The sequence below is a fragment of the Aotus nancymaae genome, unplaced genomic scaffold (genome assembly GCF_030222135.1).
Source record: "Aotus nancymaae isolate 86718 unplaced genomic scaffold, 86718_ANA_hifiasm-v0.15.2.pri h1tg000003l, whole genome shotgun sequence".
Taxonomy (NCBI): Eukaryota; Metazoa; Chordata; class Mammalia; order Primates; family Aotidae; genus Aotus; species Aotus nancymaae.
Genome location: NW_026988414.1, coordinates 32,458,265 through 32,482,231, shown reverse-complemented (window position 1 = coordinate 32,482,231; position 23,967 = coordinate 32,458,265). Strand labels below are relative to the sequence as shown.

At 37.0% G+C, this 23,967-nt stretch overlaps 1 protein-coding gene across 5 annotated transcripts in view; it reads left to right on the top strand.

Moving 5' to 3' along the window:
* Positions 1-23,967, top strand: part of TGFBR1 (transforming growth factor beta receptor 1) — a 51,306-nt gene that overhangs the window by 6,730 nt on the left and 20,609 nt on the right. For 3 of the 5 annotated variants that reach the window (XM_064379542.1, XM_064379550.1, XM_012475764.3), the window contains exons 2-3: positions 19,692-19,937; positions 23,192-23,434. In XM_064379542.1, the coding sequence (XP_064235612.1) occupies positions 19,802-19,937; positions 23,192-23,434 (379 nt within the window). In that variant the 5' untranslated portion in view covers positions 19,692-19,801. Of the gene's footprint in view, positions 1-16,779; positions 16,949-19,691; positions 19,938-23,191; positions 23,435-23,967 lie in introns of those variants that run through there. The other 2 variants (XM_012475762.3, XM_064379532.1) reach the window with 2 other exon arrangements.

The following is a 23,967-nucleotide window of genomic DNA, read 5'->3' as shown; positions in this document are numbered from 1 at the left end:
GCTGTTAATGAAAGGTAGAGCCTGCATTTGAGCACTCTAGGGTCTGTGCTCCTTTCCTGTACACATGCTCATCTGCTTATGATGGGGCCACGTATGTCCATGCTGCTCTCATATAGAGTAAATACATTGTTAGAGCCACTTCAGCAGAAAAGTTTTATTTTCCTTTTTTGCAAATCATGAGAATTAGCTTCAGATGATTACACTTTTAGTCTTTCTTTGCAATTGCAAGCTATTCAGATACTGACAATCTTTCTTTGACATTGGTATATTTGAATAATTTGAATCTCCCTGATGAGTCCAGTGGTGGTTGATCACTTACTATTTGTATTGATTATACATATATTCACAGCAAATTCTTTGCTTCTGTAAGTAACATAAACACAGAACTGAAAATAACTGAAAATTTATATTGGAGAAAACAAAGAAGCTATCACTAGCCATTATTAACATTTTGGCATATTCTGGACCCGTGCATTTGTTTTTTTTTACTATAAAAATCATTCTGTTGCAGCAGTTTATCAAAGCTAATAAGTGTTTAAATTGACAAAGAGCTTCAGTTTTACAGAGAAAATAGGTCATTTATTCTTAGCAAATATTTAGTAGTGATCAACATCATGAGAACTATAGGAAAAGAGGCAGTCTTGATTTTTAAAAAAAGTTGATGCTGAGGAAATATGATGACTACAGACTCAATAGTAGCAACCACAGGGCCTGCTTTACAGAGGAGGTAGGACTTATCTCTGTGCTTTGCAGGAGGATAGGGATTTGAGTGAATGCGTGATGGAAAGGAGGCACTCCTTGACTGGAGGGGATGGCACATATGGAGAAGGAACATTCTAAGTTTCAAGAATTTTGAGGGGAGAAATGGAAGTTCATGGTAGAAAGGGTGGGCTCAGAGAATTATGGGCCTTGAAAATCAGGTGGGTGGTTTTAAAGGAAAAGAATGTCTAGTTGTACCACAGAGGGAATGTATCAGGGTGGCTACCTAGGGAGATTTTGGAGTTGGATTGATGGCATTGGGAATGGGTTGAAATGGTGACTGTATGACATTTCAAACAAAGAAATCAGAGGAATTAGTAGTAGGGCCTTTGTGTGGCTGTTCCCTTGCGAGCGTGCTCTCCCCTTACATGCCTGCATGGTCTCCTCCCTCACCTCCTGCAAGGCTTTGCTCACATGTCACCTTTCTTTCAGTGAGGCTTATCGATAACTGCCACCTTTTGAAATATTGTCCTCATCCTACAGTGCTTTCCTTTTCTGTAAGACTACCTTCTAACATACTGTATTTATTTATTTATCATATATACTTAGTTACTGTTTATTATCTCCTTCACAGTCTAAGCTCTGTGAAAGTGGATGTCTTCATTTTGTTCACCAATGTATCTCAAGTGCATAGAAAGTGCCTGGTGCATCCTAGGCACTCAGTAAATACTTGGGTGGCAGTAGGTCTTAGCTGTAAAGAGGTGGAGTACAGAAATTAAGAGCAACTCCATGAGAGGAAAAAAGAATGACTCCAAGCTTTTTATAGCTGGATAATGCCTTTAACTTAATGAGTAATTTGGCACGAGAAGGATTAAGGGGAGATAAATTCTAGTTGAAACATGTTGAGTTTGAGGTGAAGGTAGCCAAATAAAATTGCTCAGTAGTCAGCAAAGATTAAAAAAAAATGAAACTTAGTTAGAAATGGAAGAGAGCCTTAAGCAAAGAAGTGGTTACTAGCATCTAGCATTCACCTCATACTGTCTCTCTCTCTCTCTCTCTCTCTCTCTTTTAGGATTCTAGTGTCCTAAAATGCTAATACCTTAAATGGAGTTTTTATTTAGACCCTGAAGTCCTAGCTTGTATCTGGAGTCCTGGTCAGTTTGCTGTGATATCATTCTCTCCTGTTTGCAGGTCTATGCTTTCTATTTTCCCCCACCTCTCTTAATAAAGACATATATATTCGGAATTACTTGCAATCTTCTGCTTGTATTGAAATTAACCTTCAGATGGTGCTGCTTTCTTGTCATACCTTTGATCTCTTGGGAGTCTTGAGGTTCTTGGCTGAGATAAAAGAGAGGAAGTTTCCTGCTTGTGGCCTAGGCCTCAGGTCATGGTTGCTGATGTTACAGGTGTCAGCTTTACTATCTCCTGGAGCTCCCTGATGGCTATCCTATTAAATGCTTTTCCTGCTGTTTCTCTCAATGAACCAGACGCTGATGCTGTTGTATACCTAGACCATCTTTATTTTTCTGTTTGGATTGATCTAACTTAAGTTTTTCTTCCAGTTTTGAAGGCAGATTCAATTCATGTGACTGGGTTGTCAGAAATTTAATGAAATCTTTGTTTATAGGAATTTTGTATATAAGCCCCAACATAACTGGCTGTAGAGTCTAGTCAGTGTATCTGTGACTCACTTTTCAAAGGAGGATAGTTCCTAATTTACCTGATCGTTGTGAAACTAGTGTACAGTAGTATTTAAAAGTACCTAGTACATAGCCTGACACCAGTAGGTGTTCAATAAATGGGAATTATATATTTAAATAAGTGAAAGACTGTCTTCTGGAAGAGGAGATACATGTCTATGTATTGAAGAACTAGAATTAGTTGGTAGACTGACAGGCAGATTTCAGCTCAGTATAAGAAAGGTCTTTCTATCTACCATAGCTATCATAAATGGAACATTGTAAGGTAGTAAGTTCCCTGTCACACTGGAACTATTCAGGCAGAGGCTAGATAACCTTCTGTCTGAGAAATTGTAGAAGAAATTTCTTGCTTTAGGTGGGAGGTTGGACTTGTTTATCTCTAAGCTCTGTTTCTCCTCTAGAATTCTGTACTTTTGGGTATAGTCCAAGCTTTCTTGCTTACCGATTTTAGGCAAATATAGTCTAAATATCCCTAGGATTCATGACTTCAAGATGAGCAATATCTCTTGTAATTGTAACTCTTGTATTGTATGAGAAATGTAAAATGTAAAATGTAACTCTTGTATGAGAAAAGTTAGTTTATTCATTGATTGGCGTGTATTCTGGTCATTTTCCAAAAAAGGATTTTGGAAGCTTGAAATAATAACAAATTCAGTAAGACCAAAACTACTGACCACAAAAGATAGGAATCAGTAAGTCAAAAAGGGAGAGAACAATTATCCTTAAGTTTAGCTGAGGAAAGCTTTAGAAGTTGAACACAATACTTAGCTCTGAGTTTTCTAGTAACCAAGGCAAATAAGGAAGCCTGATAATTTGCATAGATCTTATTGCCTATCAAGAATTCATGAGGAGGCTGCCAACTTCCTTAATAAAGTGGAGCCCCAAAGCCAAGATTGTAATACAGGGAGACTCTCCAGGTGGTAAGGGGTTATTGCTGGATCTGGCAATAATCTGATTCTTGTTCCCAGACTTCCCCTTTAACATGTATTGAGGGTTCAATTTAGTGCTGCTACCACCATCTTTCTTCTCCACTTTAAGTCTCTGATCCAAATTTGAACACATTAGTCTTTTCCTAGTGCCAATAGAACAGCTGATGTAAGGCTAGGACATTTAAATCAAGCTTTTCTAAAAGCTAGAGGATAATGACTAGAGAGCAACATGAAACTATTCAATCTGGCTTACAAAGACGTTTTTCTCATGCCCTTATCTTTTAGTGTGTCTCCATTTGATACAATTCATCTGAGTACTGCCACCAAAGGCAGAGCCAGACATTTACCTTCAAACAGGTCCAAGTCACCAAGATCTAGAGTGTCTTTGCTTGGGTTTCTTATTTGAAGAACTGCCTCATTTCTGAGTAATGGATATTGGGAATGATTACTTGAAGAGAGACCACACTTTGTGGCCCTACTGTACTAGTCTCACAGTAATCCCAATATTCATATAAAATATACACACATATATTAGCATGAAGGCATTCTTTGGTTAGAAGCATTCTGGTTTCATTGAGAAAAACAAGCTTCTGTCTGTTCTTGAGCAGAACCTTTTGTAGAATTCTTTGTACATGGGCCACTGGGAAATAAAGTGAACAATTTGTAGGGTTTATCACTCTCTATGATTTGTATGGATTCACTTTTTTTTTTTCTGCAGTTGCTGAGCTACTACTTCAATTTCAGGTTGGTTCCAGTGTTTCCTTGTTCTCACCACCAAGACTGAACCTTTTTATTTTTGTTCATTTGCTTCAGGAAAACCGTTCCATCTAGATTTCTTAGGTGTAAACCTCACTGATTGCATAATAGCATGTATTTATAGTTCTAGGACACCTTGTTCAGGCATCCTGTTACATTTCTACATTAAAAGATCCTTAAATATGCATTGAATTACAAATAGGTCCCCTGGGAAAATGCGAAAACAAATGGCTTTTTCTGCGAGAAACTAGGACTAACTAACGTAGATATTTGGGAGCACTGAACATGGAGGATAGAGTTAAAACTTGAAGAGAAATACAGAGATAGAAAAGCAGTAACTGGCCTTTCATTTGTACGCATGCACACGATGTATGTATGAGTTTTTATTTTTTGCTTGATGTATTCATTTCCAAATCAAACTATAATGTGCTCTAATTGGGTCTCTTTGTTCAGCAAATGGTTGTTGGTTTGAGTACTTTCTTCAATTGAAAAACTGACATTTTAATTTTGTTATTCAATATGCAATAGATTGAAATAAAACCACCAAGATTATATATTGTATATTTCCTTCCACAATAATTATATATAATTATTTTATCAAAATAAACAAGTTAAAGTAGTTTTAGTTATTTTGTCTCATTTTATGTTTGGGAAAAAAATTACAAACCAGGGGCCAGAGTCTGGTCATGTTTGTCAATGAGAAAAGACAGTTTCTAATTGCCAGTCCCGCCAAAGCATTGGCAGATTAACAGCATTGTAGATTACCAGGAAGAGACGTTCTTTTTTTTTCCCTTTTCATTATTTAGCTTTCCTCCTTTCCATGGTGCTTTGTCCTTTTGTTTTCTTCCTTCTTATTTTGATGCATATGTAAACTTGAGTCTTCCTGCTCTCATACTCTTTCTCCCCAAGATCATAATTGTTTCTTCCACTTTATTCTTAAAAAAAAAAAAATAAGGCCACATAAATATTTTAGCTAGATCTCATCTGTCATTTAAGTTTTGTCGGATCCAGCCTACTCTTGCCATACCATGGGAGAAGGGAAAGGGGGGAGGAATTTTAAGGGATTTTAGGCATTAGGCAGAAGCCTTAAGGGAAACTCTGCAATGACCAGCAGGCTCAGAATTAGCTGTGCATTGCAAACAGATGGTGTGTCCCTGAGGAAATAGTGTAGTTGCCCTAAGCAATTGGGTGCTTCCATCTGATTTAGTGTAGTCTCTCTAAGTGGGAAAAAGGAAAGTCTCATGGAAGAAATGGGTATAATCACTTGTGAACCATTCTAAACTATTATGTAGAGCCTAGTAATTACTGACTTGTAGATAGATTTCATAATTCTGTGAGATAGTCTTCTGTGTTGTATCTTCCATTTTCCAAGGGATAAGTAACATCAAGACCCTTATGCCTCTGAGCCTGGCAGATCCTTATCTTTTAGTTACCAATCCACCACTAGAGGCTTTCTTCAGTAGCCAAGATGCTTGTATCAATGTTACCAGCAATTGGAAACCCATATTCCTAATGCCAAGTCTTGGCATGTAGATTTTGAGGTCTGAAAACCTAATTAGGTTGGTTACAGCACATCTCAAGCTTAAGTTTTCATATACACATAGTTTAGTCTCAAAGGGCAAACATTCCCCTGAAAGGAGTTCAGTCAACACTAGATGTGTATCTTTATACCCCAAGGGACTCCAAAATTTAATGGCTAGAAATATTATAAAAATATGAATATTATAGAAAAAATACAAAATCTCCTTCATTTTGGCTGGCTTTTCTGTCCTTGCTTGGTTTAATTCAGCTGTGTTCTTCTGGGAGACTGCAACCAGAATTTAACTGCTTGCTTTGGCATTTTGTTTGACAAAGGAAATGAATATTTCAGATGAGGAGAGGCAAGAACATTAAAGCTTATGTAGCTCACCAAGTCTCCAAAATTTCTAACAGTGCATTTCTCTTGTGGCTACGTTCAGTAAGTTTTTGTTTTGCATAGGGATAGGAGTAATATAAAGCTGATACCAAGAGAATTCATTAGAGTAGAATGTGTTTGCTTCTGGAACAGGAAATGGAAAGAGTTGAATGTTGGAGCTGTTACTTTTTTATGGTAACAGTGTTGTAGAACCTTTTTTTTTTTTTTTGAGGCAGAGTCTCATTCTGTTGCCCAGGCTGGAGTGTTGTGGTACAATGGCTTACTGAAGGCTCCATCTCTTGGGCTTAAGCAATCCTCCTGAGTGGCTGAGACTACAGGCATGCACCACCACACCCAGCTAATTTTTGTAGGTGTTTTTTGTATTTTTTGTTGAGATGGGGTTTTGTCATCTTGTTCAGGTGGGTCTCAAACTCCTGGGCTTAAATGATCTTCCCACATTTGCATCCCAAAGTGTTTGGATTACAGGTGTGAGGCACCATGCCCAGCTTTGTAGATCTATATGGCACCATAAACTCTGTACCTATGTAACTTTGATAAAAATAAAACCTAAAAAAAAGTTGGTAATTCCTGGTAGCTGTAAGTCCATGGAGGCTGAGGGGTTAAGTTCCCCTGTTTGAAAATGAATTCTTAGATTGGATTAGTACACACACAGGCCTGCAAATCTATCTTTTTTTTTTTTTCCAAGAGTCACTTAAAATGACAGCAGAAAGTTGAAAATAATGGAAAAGGAAAAGGTGAATCTGACAATGTAAAGGTAGATATGGTAAGATTAATACCTGACAAGATAAACTTCATTACAGGGAAGAAAGATGTATTTTACATTGATAAAAGATACTGTTCCATAAGACATGTCATTAATCTTTATGCAACTAATAAAAGAGTTTTAAAGTATAGAAGACCAAAACTATTAAAAATTCAAGAAGAAATTCATAAAATCATTGTTTATAGATTAAGAAAACAAGATATAACCTAAAAATTTAACATATTCCAATTTTGTGATCACAAATAGCGTTCTTTCAGAATAATTCTGGAGTTTTCCAAGAAATCGATGATGTGGAGGTTCGTAACACTCAAATTAGAATCAACATTTTTTTTGTTGTTTTTTTGAGACAGAGTCATTCTCTTTTACCCAGGTTGGAGTGCAATGGCATGATCTCTGCTCACCTCTGCCTCCGAGGCTTAAGTGATCCTCATACCTCAGCCACCCAAGTAGCTAGGACTACAGGCACCCACCATCACACTTGGCTCATCTTTTGTATTTTTCTGTAGAGATGGGGTTTCACTTTGTTGCCCAGCTGGTCTCAAACTCCAAATAGATGGACTCAAGGGGTCCATCTGCCTCAGCCTCCCAAAGTGCTAGGATTATAGGCATGAGCCACCGTGTCCTGACAGAAGTCGAGTTTTTTAAAGCCAAAATAATAGGTCCAGTTGAAAGTTTAAGATTACTCTTCTCAATGATCCCTTAAAGTAGAAGTTAGAGTTACAATTATAAACCATCTAAATGGACAAGAGCTCTACATGCCAAAAGTAGTGGGACTTTTGCTAAAGTGGTACCCAATGGAAAATTTGAGAGCAAGAAATTTGAAAATCAAGCTAGAGAAAGAGCAACTAAGTAAATACAGAGAAACAGGAATATAGAAAAAAGTTAAGAAAAAAAATTTGATCTGTAGTCTTTGTAAATGCATTATTATTTAAAAACACATAAATATTTTAAAAGGACAACATGAATAGAAAAATTAATATCTAAAAAGAACACCATGAATAGAAAAATGACAAAGGAGAATGGTATCTTTCCGATAAACTTTAATGTATTTACGGTAGTATAGCTTTAATTTTTTTCTTTTTTTTTTTTGAGCCAGAGTCTCACTCTGTCTGTGTCACCCAGGCTGGAGTGCAATGGTATGATCTTGGCTCACTGCACCCTCCACCTTCCTGGGTTCAAGCAATTCTCTGGGCTCAGCCTTCTGTGTAGCTGGGATTACAGGTGCCCACTACCATGAGACTGACTAATTTTTTTTTTTTTTTTAGTAGAGATGAGGTTTTGCCATCTTGGCCAGGCTGGTCTTGAACTCCTGACCTCAGGTGATCTGCCTGCCTCGGCCTCCCAAAGTGCTGGGATTACAAGCATCAGCCACTGTACCTGGCCTTCAATTTTTTTCTTTAAGGTTAAGTGCTTTGTGAATCCTGTTTGCTTACTCTTTCTGACCCAAATGATGTTTGTTTTACCTTATAGTCCATCTAGAGTTGGTTATTATGGTATGAGGTTTTTATTACTTTTAAAATATGGATATCCAGCTGACTCAGAACCATTTATTGTTAATACCTTCTTTCCCCCAGTGTACAATAGAATCACCTTCATCATAAATCAAGAGGTTGTGTACATGTGAAAGTCTATTTCTCTGGAATCTCTATTCTGTTTGCCTATTTGTCCTTGTGCCATTACCATACTGTCTTAATTATTATAATGTTAGGAGTCTTAATATCTAGTAGTATAGGCTTTCCAAAGATTACTTTGGTTATTCTGGGATGTTGTTTTTCCATATAAATTTTAGAATCAATTTGTCAGTTCCCACTGAATAAAAACCCTGTGGGGATTCTGATTTGATTTTATTGAATCTACAGATCACTTTATGGAATATTGACCTCTTTACAGTATTGAATCTTCCAGTTAGGAACTTGTTATTTTTCTCCACTTATAAATACATTTTTAAATTTTATTTTATCTCCTTTGTAATTTCTATCAATAAGTAATAGTTTTTAAGCTTTCTGTGCAGAGGTCTTACCTGTCTTTTGTTAGGTTTATTCCTAGTTTTTAGATTTTTAAAAAATGTTTTCTATTTGTTGCTGGTTTAAGAATGATTTATTTTGTTTTTGTACAGTGAGTAACCTTACATTAGTGACCATGCTAGATTTACTAATTGATTCTAATAGTTGATCTGTAGGTCACTTTTGGATTTTCTGTGTACACAGTTGTCATCTGCAAGTAATGATAGTTCTGTTTCTTTCCAGTCTATCTTCCTTTTGTTCATTTCTGACTTATTACACTCAGACCTCTAATACAATGTTGAGGAGGAGTGATAGATATCCTTTTCTTATTATGATTTCAGGGGGAAACTGACAGTCAGGCAACAAGTGTAATGCCTGCTTTATGCGTTTTCCTTAATCTGATTATTTCAGAATTTTTTAAAAAAATTCTACTGTTCACTAAGATTTTTAAAGATCATGAAGAGCTGTTGAATTTTATCAGTTTACTAAGATTTTTAAAAATCATGAACAGCTGTTAAATTTTATCCGTTTTTTGGTTTTTGTTTACATCACCTAAACTGCCAAACTCCCTTACTCCTTTTTTTTTTTTTTTGAGACAGGATCTCACTCTGTTGACCAAACTGGAGTGCTGTGGCCTGATCACAGCTCACTGCAGCCTCAAATTCCTGGGGTTCAAGTGATCCTCCTACCTCAACCTTCTAAGTAGCTGGGACTACAGGCGTGTGCCACCATGCCTGGCTCAAACTTTTACTTTGGCATCTCTGTACAATGTTTTTGTGTATCCTCTCCCTGAAATGACTTTCCTTTCTTCACTAGCTTTCCTTAAGTCTTAGTTTAGGTGTCGTCTTTCGGAGAAATCTCCCTTCTCTGTCCTCTGATCTGTGCACTTTGCATCATCATTTATCAGTGGCATGTTCTCTACATTGTGAACTTGAGGGCAGATATATCCTAATTATCTCTGTCCTCCTAAAGGTTTTCTCTTTCTTTCTACACAGGTTATATACACTGTTCTGTTCTGAGAAAAGGTGTTCAGGCCCTGCTTTCTGCTTCTAAAATTACTAACTGCACAGCACCATCAGTTCAGTTCTTCAACTATGGCTCCAACAGATCTTTTGCTGTTTGCTGGCCCAGGGTTGCTCTCCTCTGCCCTGAGTCAGTGGCAGCTGGGAGTGGTTACCACTTCCTTCTCTTACCACAGTTCCTTCTCTACCACAGTTGTGTTTTGTATGTTGTTCCTCTAGCTCAGGATGATTGCCACTTTCATTTACATTCATCATTACACCTTATTATCTGTGCAGCCAAGCCAGTGTCTCCTATAGCCACTCATGCTTTCCAAAGGGAAAGGTTGAATTTTTCATTTTGTCCTACGTCGGGGGTTGTGGGGAGTAGGGGTGGAAATCACCGGATTATCAAGTAATACTTTCTTTCCTTTGTGTACTTTTGGAATAAATCTAGATTATGTTGAAGTAAGTGTTAGGACATTTCTGTTTCTTCATCTGTAAAGGGACTGGGATCTTATATTTCTGTTCACATTCCTTCCAGCATGAATATTTTATGGCTAATTAGATAACTTACTTATTAGTTAGAGATATTACATAAACACACTGGATATGTCCCTACACTGTTAATTTGGGTTGGAACTGAAAATATACTTTCTGTATGTGCCTAATGCTACTACAGTGAAGTTCTTGAGCCAGGTCTGTTCAGTCATATTGCTAAAAACTGTATGAATATTTGTGAAGGAGAAAGAGATAATACATATCATGAACATTCGCTGTTTTATGTACATGTGCTTTATATTGTGTTCTGTGCCAGTATTGCCTCCTAGATCCATCTCAACATTAGCTCTGATTCTGTCTAGCATCTAGAGCAGGGACTGGCTAAAGAAATACTTGTTGAAAAAGTGCATAAACTAGTTTTTGAGCATTTTATTATGTACTGGGCACTGTCCTAAGTGTTACATTTATGCTATCTCATTAACTCTCAAACCTTCTGAGATGGTACTGTTAGTATGTTATAAATTTAGGAAGCGAAGAAATTTAGGTTCAAATAAGTTAAGTGACTTCCTCAGGATTACTCAGTGCCTGACTAGCAAAGATAGGATTTGAACTTAAGTCTTTTTGTCTCTGAGTTCCATCAACTACCATATCCTTGTAATACCTACCCACTAGTCAAATTAAAATCTAAAAAGAAACTGTGTAAAAGTATGCTTAGATGGAGGGGAAATAAGAAATTTGGTTATTGTTTTAGCACTTACCATTAGACATAGAAGTTTCTCCATTTCTTTTCAGGGCCTGGGGTAAGGTAAAGTACACATATCTGCTTTGTATATTAAGATATCCCCTTAACTCATTAAAGTGGAACAAAAACAAGGTAACTTGACAGGACTGTAATTGTAATCACACTATACAGCTTTACTTCCTGCCATTTAGTAGTAGGACCATTTCCTTGTCCTTAAACATGCTTCTAAAATGCCAGTTTTAATGGCTATAGTCTTCCATTTATGATTGTATCAGGATTCATTCTGTCATTGTATTGTCATTCACATAGGTTGTTTTCAGTCATAAAATACTGTAATGAGCATCTGTGAGCTTAGATTTTTGCTCTCACCTATTGTGTTCTTAGACTAAACTCTTAGTAGAATATTGGATTAAAAGATACTTTTTAGAGGCTCTGATTCTTTTAAAATGTGTTGTTAAACTCCTCAGATCCTCTAAGCAGATCTTTATGCTGTAATTGTGTGATTTATTTTGAATCTAAATGAAAGCCTTTGTATTAGTTGCCCTGTTAAATCCCATCTTGCCATTTGGGCAGCCTATTCTTAGTGTTTTTTCTCTGATATTAGTTAACATTATATCGGCTAATTCCATAGAGACTGGGAGACTGGAAAATGAAGATAATGTGGAAAAATGAGTGCTTGTGAATTTGGGAGTGCCTTGTTCTTTTAAGATGTGATGTGGGTTAAATGACAAACGAAACATCTTAAATTCTTTAAAAGTAGCAGAAGTAGGATCGGCACAGTGGCTTATGGCTGTAATCCCAGCACTTTGGGAGGCTGAGGCGGGCAGATCACCTGAGGTCGGGAGTTTGAGACCAGCCTGACCAACATGGAGAAACCCCGTCTCTATTAAAAGTATAAAAAATTAGCAAAGCATGGTGGCATGCACCTGTAATCCCACCTACTCCAGATGCTGAGGCAGGAGAATTGCTTGAACCCAGGAGGTGGAGGTTGCGGTGAGCTGAGATCCCACCATTGCACTGCAGCTGGGGCAACAAGAGCAAAACTCCATCTCAAAAAAATTTTTTAAAAAAAGTGACAGAAGTAAATGGAATTTATCTGGAAAAAACCAGATGTTTATTCTGATGCCCTAAATTCAGGGGTGAAATATTACCTGGACTAGAGGAAAATTTTGTGTACATTATATGGTATCATCTATTTTGACAAGCTCACTTTGATATTACTTCTGCAGGGTAGCCCAAGAGGGTTGAATTGAAAAGAGTATTTTGAGGAACAAAACCTAGGATAGTAGGCTGGAGGGAGTTGGACATCAGGGTTTTAGCCATGTATACAGAGATAAGTAACATATTTAATACAAGAAAGAGGAGAATCTATATAGTATGCTTTACTTCAGAGGTGGATGAGGGAGAAGAGAGGACACATTTCCTTGAAAAGGTGGCACGGTGTTGAGAATGGAGAAAAGAGGGAAGGCAGATTACTCAGAAGAGCTGGGGTAGAGGAATAGGTTGGATGATAAAAAAGGGCTGACATTAGTCCCTGAAAGGATTTTTTAAATAACTTCTAACTTTTGCCTTCACCTTTGCCAGCAGTGGTATGATCTGCTTTCAGCTGTAGAGAAGCAAACTGAATAAAGGACATTGTGCATGTTAGGTCTTTTATCAAAAAACAATGTCATTTATTTGCCTGTTGGCACATGTTTGTAATATTTGGAAATACTCTCACCGCAAAGGAAAGTATAGTTGTGCTGTAATGGGCAGGGTGAGGAAAATAAGGGTCATCACCAGCAAAGTCAGAGTGGTGAAAAGACTGGATTTTAAACACTCAGCTTGACTTTGTATAGATAAGTAAGCCAAGCAGAGTGTTCCCTGGATGCAGTTAAAATACAAGTTTGGAGCACAGGTAAAAGGCCAAGTGCAAAGTATTGGGAAGTGTAGTGTCATATAAACTAATAAAGGGTGGCATTCTGTCTCATATCCTGAAACATTTTGAAAATACTATTGAATTTGACCAGAAGGGTATTGCTAGTGAATTTCAAAGAGAGATTTCAGTCGAGTTTTGAATCGAAGGAAGATGTATGATGGAAGAATGGAAAGGGCCAATAACGAGGGTTGAAAAAGGAAAGAGTATTCAAGCATATGCATAAAAAGAGTATGGGTAGGTTGTATAGATGATGACACACTAAGCCCGGGAAGACAAGGTTTCTGGTGCTAATTTTTATTTCTTTAACAAGGGTGATAGAAATGTTTGCTCCATATATTAGTACTATGCACAGCTGTCTACCTCTTAGCTTTTCTAGCAAGACCTATGGGCTTGTAAATTAACCTTGGGTATCCCTGGCATTAGGTAGAAGTAATAGTACTTCCATGTGTGACCTCAAGACATATTGAAATGAGGCAACCAAGGAAATCCTTTATATTGGGACCAAGAGCCAAGATCTCAGCTTGGGATGTGTTACAGTGAGAGCTGTTAGCCTGATACTATAATTCTGTGAATAATAATCCTAAGGGTCCTGTTGTCTCTTTTTCCTTATGTCATTTCCTTTGATGTACTAAATGTCGCATGCTAACATCTGCAAACTTTGAAAATTCTGATTTATTCTGCAATGTTTGGAAATTTCACTGCTAGTAATTGTATTTCCTGGCATGGGTCTGATATAATTTTCTGTGTACACATTAGCTTTTCCTTTTAGTGCTGAATCATACTGAAATCCTTGTTCAACCTAAGTTAAAGTCTAGTTGCAAGGGAGCTACCAAGGCAAATAATTAAAGTAATGGTGAAACGAATACAAGTCAAACACCCCAATCTGAAATTCTGCCACAAGTGGAAAATTCTACACATAAGTACTTTAACACAAACTTTGTTTCATGCTCAAAATTATTTAAAATATTAAATTACCTTCAGGCTATATATGTAAAGCATATATGAAACATGAGCAAACTTTATATTTAGACTTGGTCCCATTCCCAAGATGTCTCAATGCAAATATTCCAAAATCTGAAAAAAAAATCCCAAATCCAAAACACTTTTGGTCCTGAGCATTTTGCATGAGGGATACACAACTTGTAATACCTTCTTTGTATAGCCAAGTTTGCATATACATAGGTTACAGCAACTCATCATGTCTTAACCTTTCACTATTTTTACTTTAATTGTAAATTGTATCCAGATTTTAGAAATGTAAAGCTTAGAGAAATGTGCACCTCAAAATTAAGAAAGCTGTGCCCACTGTTAGAGATTGGGGCATGGAAACAAAGTTGAATAGTGTAATAGAAAGGTATGTAACAGGGGATTTGGTTCTTATTTTTGTTATCAAATGGAAGAGTCAACTGTAGGAGTCTCAACCAAATCAGGTCCACCTGGGAGTCTAAAGTTTAGGGTTACTTAGCATGTGGATAGCGATACAGCAAATAGTTGCATAGATTTTACTCGTGGAGTGGTGATGATAATGTAGTGGGAATTCACATCCACATCCACCTTGTAATCTGGATAGAATATTGGTATAAATCATTTTGGTTTTCTTTTTTTTTTAAAATCATTTTAGTTTTCTTAAGTTTTGGTTTCTACATTAATAAAATGACAGAACTGAATTACCTAGATGATATTCAAAGTTGCATGTGGTTCTGTTAGTCTGGGATTCTACAGTGGAATTTTGTCACTACTTTTGGGAAGAAGTTTACCTTTGGTGGCCTACAAATAAAAATCACATTGGAACAATGCCATTTATCATATGGGATGATTCTCTGTATTTATATAATCATTTATGTTAGTTTCCAAATGTGTTAATGTACAGTATCTCTTTTGATTAGCTCAGTCAGGTGATGAAATAGGTCAGAAAGGTATTATGTTCATTTTCCTGATGAAATGAAACATGGTGGTTAGCCTCTTGAACCATTTAAATTTGATCATCTTACTTGGTATGCTAGCCTCTAAGAATGAAATCCTGCCATTGAGAAAGAAAACCCAGTCAGGAAAGCTTTCTTACCTTCATCTATCTAGCAAATTATACATATTCTCCAAGTTCTGACTTGAATGCTGCCGAAGCTTTTCTTGATAATCTCGTCTACCTCAGCAGAGTAGAAATACTTTGATCATTCTCCTCAGGACTCAGGATTTTAATTATCTGTTTAATGCCTTTCTCTTCCACCCTAGTGAACTACTCAAGTGCAAATACCTTGTCTTATTTATCCCTAAACCTCATAGCCCATACTGTACCTGGCATATAGAGATGCTTAGTGAATAATTGCAGAATCAAATGAAAGAGTTAAAGTGATGGGCTGGAGTTGTGGAGTAAGGAGAACTTGGGCTTTGGGCTAATGGGAAGATGTCATTGTATCCCTTTTTTAGATTGAAATTTTGCCCTGTATGTGCATTTAAAAATTAAAAACCTAGTTGAATAAAAGGGGTGGGTAACCAGGGGCCAAATCTCTCTATTGATAAAATAAATTTGAAATTGTTAAGAAAATGGCAATTAAAACCCATATGTTCATGGAAAAGTTTAAATTCCTGTTTTAGTTTTTCCCTAAATGATTTTGCCGTATCATGTAACAGCAGTCTGTAGTCAAACAAGACTGATTTCAAGTGGAGAAATAGAATTTTAAAATTCCCTGGAGGGAGAAATCTTTGCCCAGTTAAGCTTTGTGTTATCTAGATGTTTTTATTTGTCTAGTGACCTCTTCTTATTATTGAAAGAGTAGTTAAGAGAAACCCTTTAGCACTGACTTTTTCAAGTTTACCGTAATGTAATGACCTCCTTGAAAGAAGTACAGAATGTATTTTTCATATGTATTTTTCATAATGTTACTTAAATTCTGTAGACATGAAACTAGATATAAAACCCTTATGTTCTTGGCTCATGCACCACTATAAACCAAATCTGCAAATTAAATACAAAGGCAACTACCAAAAAAACAAAATTCAAATGAATACAGTTATTCAGTGTGACAGAGGATGTTTAGGTTTCACAGTAGAAAAAAGTAACTTTAGGTCTAATTCCATTTTAAATCTGTTTCTGTATTTTAACTTCAGTGATAATAAAAGCTGTGAGTAGTGCCTCTTCTCATCAGTAATATTATGCAGGAGAGTATTAATGACTTCAAAGCTTTATTGATAAGTTCAGAATGAGACATCATACCTAACCAAAACACTTGCCAGCAAGCATTCCTCAAATACAGGCTTATAAGTTTTACAGAAATGTCAGCTGTTTTGTTTATTGGAAGATATGGTTAATATTATGACATTATTGAAATCTTCATTAAATGATTTTCTAAACCAGTTATTGCTGGAAGTGAGAATGGAAAAACATCATTGCATACCTACAATTACATTTACTGCTAACAAATATTTGCAGATTTTACTACACATATAGGACCCATATAACACTTGCATATAATAAAGTGCACATATGATATTGGCTGTTAGGCTATTGGCTTTTGAATATGCATGCCATGCCTGTATTGCCATATACTCTGATGATTCGAGTTCCTTTTATTTTTTACTCTTTCTTTTAGAATGACCATGAAACTTACGCTGTGTGTAGTGTGCCACAAGGACATTTGGCCTGAAGGAGATCTTCACACAGCTGAAGAAGCAGCAGTGAAAGCCTAGTGCCAGTGTTTAGATAGTGGCTACTCATGATCTTGAATGTTTATCCTTGTTTTTAGATTATCTTTGAAATGAAAATATTTGTTTAAAACTTGTATACAACTTATACATCCTTTTATCTCCCAATATATTTCAGAAACATTGTTTTAGCAAATATTTTTCTGATCACTATCTAAGGAACCAGAATTCAGAGATGTGAAAAACAAAACAAGCTTGGCCCTTCCTAAGGCAATGAAGGACACTTTAACAGCAAACTATAAATAGATTGATTTTCACTGTCCTAAAGGTATGCAAAGAGCGCTATGGAACATATTGAAAGGAGCTACCAATTATTGTGAAGGTAAGGGTGAGGTTTAGAGCACATCATGGCAAAGATCCTATTGGAATAGGGTCTTAAAGGATGAGTCAGATAAGAAGATAGGTTTAAACTAGACAGAGAGATGGTATATGTAAAGACCAAGGTCATGAAAGACATGATTATGATAATGGTGAGAGGTGTGTGGCCCTAGATAGCATTTGTCATGTGAGAAGTAAATTGGAACCCCAGACTAAAAGTCTTGTTACGCCAGGTGTTTAGCCCTTATTTCATAAACATAGGGGAGCCCTGGTGATCTGAGAACTGGGAGAGTATTCATGGTAGTATTTTTTATGTATAGTGGTTGACACATTGTATTACTGTGTTCTGCTTCACTTGTCGTTGGAGCTTTTCAAGGGCCGTGACCATTAGTTATTATTAATCTTTGTATGCTAAGCTTTTGGTAGAGGAACTGATAAAAGTAATGCGTAGAAAACATGGGTTGAATGACTAATCATGAGTAAAGAGGATTTAGGAGAGAATTATGACAGTCCCCTATGGTGATAGTTTAATGCTTTGTGGGTCACAGACTCCTTTGTGAGTTATTTTGAAAGCTTTTCTGTGAAAATGCAAATACATATAACATTAGGCTTATAGTTTTATGGAATTCATGTACCTTTGAAGCCAGTCCATGAATTCCTGGTTCAGAATTCCTCCTTAGGAAATTATACCCAGATAGCCATCACCATCACACGTTGTCATGAATAATTACTATCTCTTTTAGCAGTTTTTAAATATATTATGATTGTGTCTCTTGTAATTCTGTTTCTTTCATGCTTAGGAAGCAAATACCTGACCTGTTTATGAATAAAGCATTTTTAATAATGATTAAGGTAAAACTTTACTGGTCTGTAAAGATAATAGACAAGTGTGTGAATTAAGCAGCAACCAAGAAACAACGACTTGAGGAGAATCTGACATTCCTGAATTTGAGTTTAGCACATGAGTTGGGAGTCTCCAGGGCCACCCTCAGACTTGATTTGCTAGAAGGACTCACAGGACTCAGAAAAGCTGTTATAGTCATGGTTATAGTTTATTACAGCAAAACCAGACAGATTAACATCAGCAAAAGGAAAAGGTACCCAGAGTGAAGTTCTAGGAGAAATCAGGCACACGTTTCCAGGTGTCCCATTCCAGTAGAATAGCATAGATGGCCTTAATTCTCAAAAATGTGTGACAACATGCACGAAGTTGTGAACCAGGGAAGCTCACTTGAGCCTTGGTGTCCAGGGTTTTTATTGTTGGTCAGTCGCTTAGGCTGGCAGCACCTGCGTGACAGACTTCAGCCCCTCAGACATCCCCCACCCGGCCCCCCAGCAGTAATAGGTGTTCACTGTAACATTGTTAGAATAAGCTATCTGACAAAATTGGTACCATGTGACCCAAGGCCTCAGGCATATAGCAATATTCTTGTCAGGGAGAATATTCCAAAAGTTTAGAGCTCATCTACCAGGAGCCAGCCAAAGCCAGTTTTAAAGACAGATCTTTCTTGGGAATGTGCAGGGTTTGAGCAATTCAGTCCTGCTGAGTTAACCCTTTCTTGTACAACAAGTTAGCTGTTCAGGGAGTTAGCTTCTCTATCCTCCCTCTGTCTACCTAGCCACTCATTTTCTAGATACAGTGGACCTCCCTGTTCTCCTCATAGATGGCCATTCCACATACCAAGACTCCTTTTTTTTTTTTTTTTCTCTTGCCAACAAGTAATTGGAATGTTTGGATTTAAGACTGCCTTTGCTTTGCAATTTCATGATACCATGGTGAAATTATGTACCCATTCTATCATTGTGATTCAACAAGTATTTTTTGGATGCTGCTGTGTATCAGGCATGGTGTTAGATGGCAGATACACAGAAATGACTAATACAGGTGTCTGGCCTCATGGAGTTTACAGTTTCATAGGAGAGAGAAAAACAAAACTAGCAATTCTAGTAAGCAGTGTGTTTTAGCATTTCATCAGAGAGCATGGTTGAAGATGTGTGTATGCATGGGAAGGTGTTGGTGATGTTTAGAAGGCTTCCCTAAAGAGGTCACTCCTGGGGTTAAGCCATAAAGATCAAGTAGATATAAATGGGTATGAAGCTAGTGTTTTGCCGCCAGTCACTTCTGTAGTTAGGTTGCCTATGTGCTTGGAGCATTTATATATTGTTACTGGTGTAGTCTGCCTGGCTTCACTAAGAGAATGCCCCAGTTCTGGCCAGAATATACATGTCTTTTTTAGGGTTTGCACCAAGGAGAATAGAGAGTGTCTGGCTCAGTATAAATCTGTTTCCGTTACTCCATTACCCAGAAACCAACTGAAATGGCATTAGCCTACAGTTAATGGATGGTAGTATTTTCATACATTGCTCCTCAAAGGAGGAGTATGTGAATGCTTAGTTTGGGGCTGGCTTAAAAGAAAAAAGTATAACCTTACAAATTTAAATGTACTTTGTTTCTAATGGGAAGGCAAATGCTTGCTTTGCTTTGATGAAATTGCATGTAACAAAATTTTTCTATACTTGGAAGCAAAAAACTTTAGGAAGAAACCTGGGTCCAAGTGTTACTACATTTCAGGCTTCTACATGTATGTGGTTCTTAATAGAATTTGAAATTTCTAGAGCAACAAATAGTTGTTTTTTGAACAGTGCATATAAATTTTGTGATAAGGTCAAGAATGTATTATTAGAGTGAATATTCGATAATTTCAAACTGTTAACTTTTTTTCTAATAGAATCTTTTTCTTTTCCAGCATTACAGTGTTTCTGCCATCTCTGTACAAAAGACAATTTTACTTGTGTGACAGATGGGCTCTGCTTTGTCTCTGTCACAGAGACCACAGACAAAGTTATACACAATACCATGTGTATAGCTGAAACTGACTTAATTCCTCGAGATAGGCCATTTGTATGTGCACCCTCTTCAAAAACTGGATCTGTGACTACAACATATTGCTGCAATCAGGACCATTGCAATAAAATAGAACTTCCAACTACTGGTAAGTTGTTGTATAAAATTTTTTGCTTACATATTACGAGAAAAACTCTCATACTCTGTGATTTTAGAACTAGAAGGGATCATAGAAACTGTCTAATCCAACTTGTTCAGTTTAGAGGCAAGAAGAGGAAAGAAGTGACTTGTCCATTGTTATAGACTTAGAAGAGTAGCCAAGATCCTGCCTCCTAGATATGTGTTGTTTAAGAAGGTGGTTCCAAGGTGGACCTCCTCTGAGGTCTGTTATACCTAAAAGGATAGATAAAAGCAAATTCTGACAAAGTCCACAACAACATCTTCAGATTGTCTCTACTTTCTTCTCAGAGTGGATTTCTTCTTCCTTATATAATACTCCTATCTTTTAAATCAATCAACAGCAGTTTAATGAGTGGGGATTCAGAGCAGCACTAAACAGTCTAGATGCTTTTATTTTGTAATTTCAGCTTATTTTATGATCTTTATGAATAAAATAATTATACATGATTTCTAGATTTTTGTTCCTTCACTTGTAGTTTACATTTAAAATTTCCTAGGGCTGGGTGCAGTGGCTCATGCCTGTAATCCCAGCACTTTGGGAGGCTGAGCTGGGCAGATGACTTGAGGCCAGAAGCTCGAGACCAGCCTAGCCAACATGGAGAAACCCCGTCTCTTCTAAAATAACACAAATAAAATTTCCTGGCAGAACCAACAGTTTGAAAGCTTCATAAACTTCTTAGTTTCAAGATGCTGGTTTAAGATGAAAGTCTGAGCACATGTGTATCACTCTTACCACTTTCCCCAGATCCCAAAGGAATGTAAAAATGAGGGCAACTTATATTAATGCTAGTAGAATTAATGGTAGAATGCCACCCACATGCAGCCCTTTTGAGGAACTTCTGCAATTTACAGTACAGATGACACCAGACTAGTGAAGAATTTACTAGTCATATAAGAAAGGTTAGTCATTGAAAAATCTGCCCCATAACTTAGATGAGGGACTAGGGGAAAGTTAGGGTATGGGGCAAACTCTCAGTTCCCTTTTAGGAAGCACCTGGCTTCAGTTCTCAGAGGAGCAGACACAATTGCTCACTTTCCACTCAGAGTTGGTCTAGCCCTTGTGCTGATTAAAAGAGGAAGCATTGCTGTAGCACAGAAGGAAAAGGCCAGTCCTCCTGGTTTCAGAAGGGAGACAGCCCTCCACCTGTTCAGCATGATAATGCAGCTCCCTGTGGTAAGGGCTGGTCGGACTGTTATATCTTTGTGACTTTGATGAAGGCATCTGGAGTTATAACATGGCAAAGAAAAGGATAATTCCAGAATTTCCCATTTCTGTCATTTGAGCTCAAAATATCTGAGTAGAGATTTGCAAAACCTTGTGAAGAAGTCACTTCATTTCTTATGTTTCTAATGAACATATATACACTTCTCATTTCCAGCTCTAGGATAGGAAAACAGCAAAAAATTACCAATGAAAAGTTAGGAGTTCAAAAAAAGTAGTCTGAACTACATAGATTAGATGTCATCCTAAGAACTAGGCTTACCACATGATAGGAAAGAAGTTTCAAACAGTTTAAGGTCTATTTTCAGTTATTGACTATGAAATGAGAACATTTCACAGTTGTTAAAAGTTGCTTTCAGAGGAAAAGTCCAACTGATGAATGTTTTTAAAAATGTACTATTGAGAGCGAACAACAGACTGGATGCTATAATTTTATAGTCAGGTTTGGGACAAGCTTAAGAAATTGTGTTACAATTCAGAGAAAAGACAGTTGGTGAGCATATTAAGAGTTATAGGGAACAGATTTAGACTAATATGCTTATTATCAGAATTCTAGAAAAAGGCATGAGACCAGAGAGAAGACAGAATACCACATAGAATTAGTGAAAAATATTAATCCAAACACATATAATAAAAATTATCAATTTCAAGAATAAAAGAATTATGTAGGCATTTAACACACGTAAACATTGGTTACCTATAAAAGGCAAAAAAAAAAGTTCACATTTTCTGCTTAAATATGAGAGGGCAAATGGAACATTCTTGCTGTCACCCAAAATTCTTGAAATAGACCAAGATTTTTCATATAGAAAGGCAACAGCCTTCTTGCCACAACTAAGTTCAGTGTACAAGGACCCATAGACTCTTCCTGAAAGAAATTACGAGAAATAGGATTCTGTGTGAAAAGAGATTAATCTACTAAAGATCTTGAGAATGGGAAAGATGTGATATGAATGAAGTGGTGGTAAGCAGTAAACCAGTAAGGCTCAGGATGAATGTCAAAATAATTGTAATGTTCCAAAGCAACCAGAAAATCTTAATTATTAGTAGAAGTTACAAGAAAATGATCTGGACTTAAAAGTCCAGGGGGTTAAAATAATCTAAATATATATATATGAAAACTCTGTTAACAAAACAAAGGATATGTTTTGCCTTTAAAAAAATTGGTGGAGAAATGGGCTGGGCACAGTGGCTCACGCCTGTATCTCAGCACTTTGGGAGGCTAAGGTGGGTAGATCACTTGAGGTCAGGAGTTTGAGACCAGCCTGACCAACATGGTGAAACCCCATCTCTACCAAGATACAAAAATTAGCCAGGTGTGGTGGTGCATGACTGTAATCCCAGCTACTTAGGCAAGAGAACCCCTTGAACCTGGGAGGCGGAGATTGAAATGAGCTGAGATCGCAATGAGCTGAGATCGCGCCACTGCACTCTAGCCTGGGCAACGAGAGTGAAACTCCCATCTCAAAAAAAAAAATTAGTAGAGATATATACTAAAATGTGAGTTGTTTGGGAGTGATGAAGACGTATGTGTTTTGGTTTTTTCCTTTTGATTTTTTTGTTGTTGTTCGGGTTTTTTTTTTCCTTGCCATGGGCATGTACTGGCCTTAGAACAAGAAGACAAACCAAACATACTTTACAAAAACAAAATGATTATTAAGGAGATGTTAATGGGTATTGTTACAGGTTATTGGTATTAGTAACCTGATGTGATAAGTGGGGAAGGTCCTATAATATTGGTGGCAGCTGACCTTGTGATGATGGCTGAAGAATACAAGAAGAGTAAGTGGGTACTGACAGAGCTGGTGGTGTTCATAAAAGGAGGCCTAGTGGGAGAAGACTGAATGATTCACTTGTTCTGGGTTTGAGCCCTATAAGCTGTTGTAATGAGGCTCTTCGGCTAAGTGGTGGCAGTGGCCAGCTGCAGGAATTGTGTAGGATTAGGAAAATGGGAGTTGCCACCTACAGTGTTTTTGTTGTTGATGTTTGTTTCACTCGAGGCCCTTTTTCAGTGAAGCCATCACCTGGCCTTGGTCCCGTGGAACTGGCAGCTGTCATTGCTGGACCGGTGTGCTTCGTCTGCGTCTCACTCATGTTGATGGTCTATATCTGCCACAACCGCACAGTCATTCACCATCGAGTGCCTAATGAAGAGGATCCTTCATTAGATCGCCCTTTTATTTCAGAGGGTACTACATTGAAAGACTTAATTTATGATATGACAACGTCAGGTTCTGGCTCAGGTAATGTAATTGTTTCTCCTTTTTCCTAAGAAGTCTTTTAAAAATTAAGTGGTATTTATTTTATTAGTTTTTTTAATAAGCCAACTTGTTAGAATGTGAGATAAATAATATTACAGGTTTGAACCTAATAAAAATCTTTAAGCTTACTATATATATGCCTATGGCTAGTTTAAAATAGATTGGAACTTACTTTAACTGTTAAAATGAGTCAGTAAGTCAGCTCCATGGTGCTATAAATGTCAAAGCATTCTCACCTGTATCATCAAATTTGCTTTTCATCACTGTAAGGTAGAAAGGATAAAAACAATTATTCTCATACAGATGAAGCTGAAGTTCAAGATCTTCAAACCATCTGCAGCTAACCCATTCTATTCAGGATTATTTAGCAGCTTGATGTTTGTATTTGAAAACAGCCATGACAGAAATGTATTCTGAATTGTGAAGGTTATTTGCTTTTTAAACATTATATGAAATTGTCTTTAGTACAGGCCTCATTTTAAAAAATTAAACTAATGAACTCTTATGTCAATTTC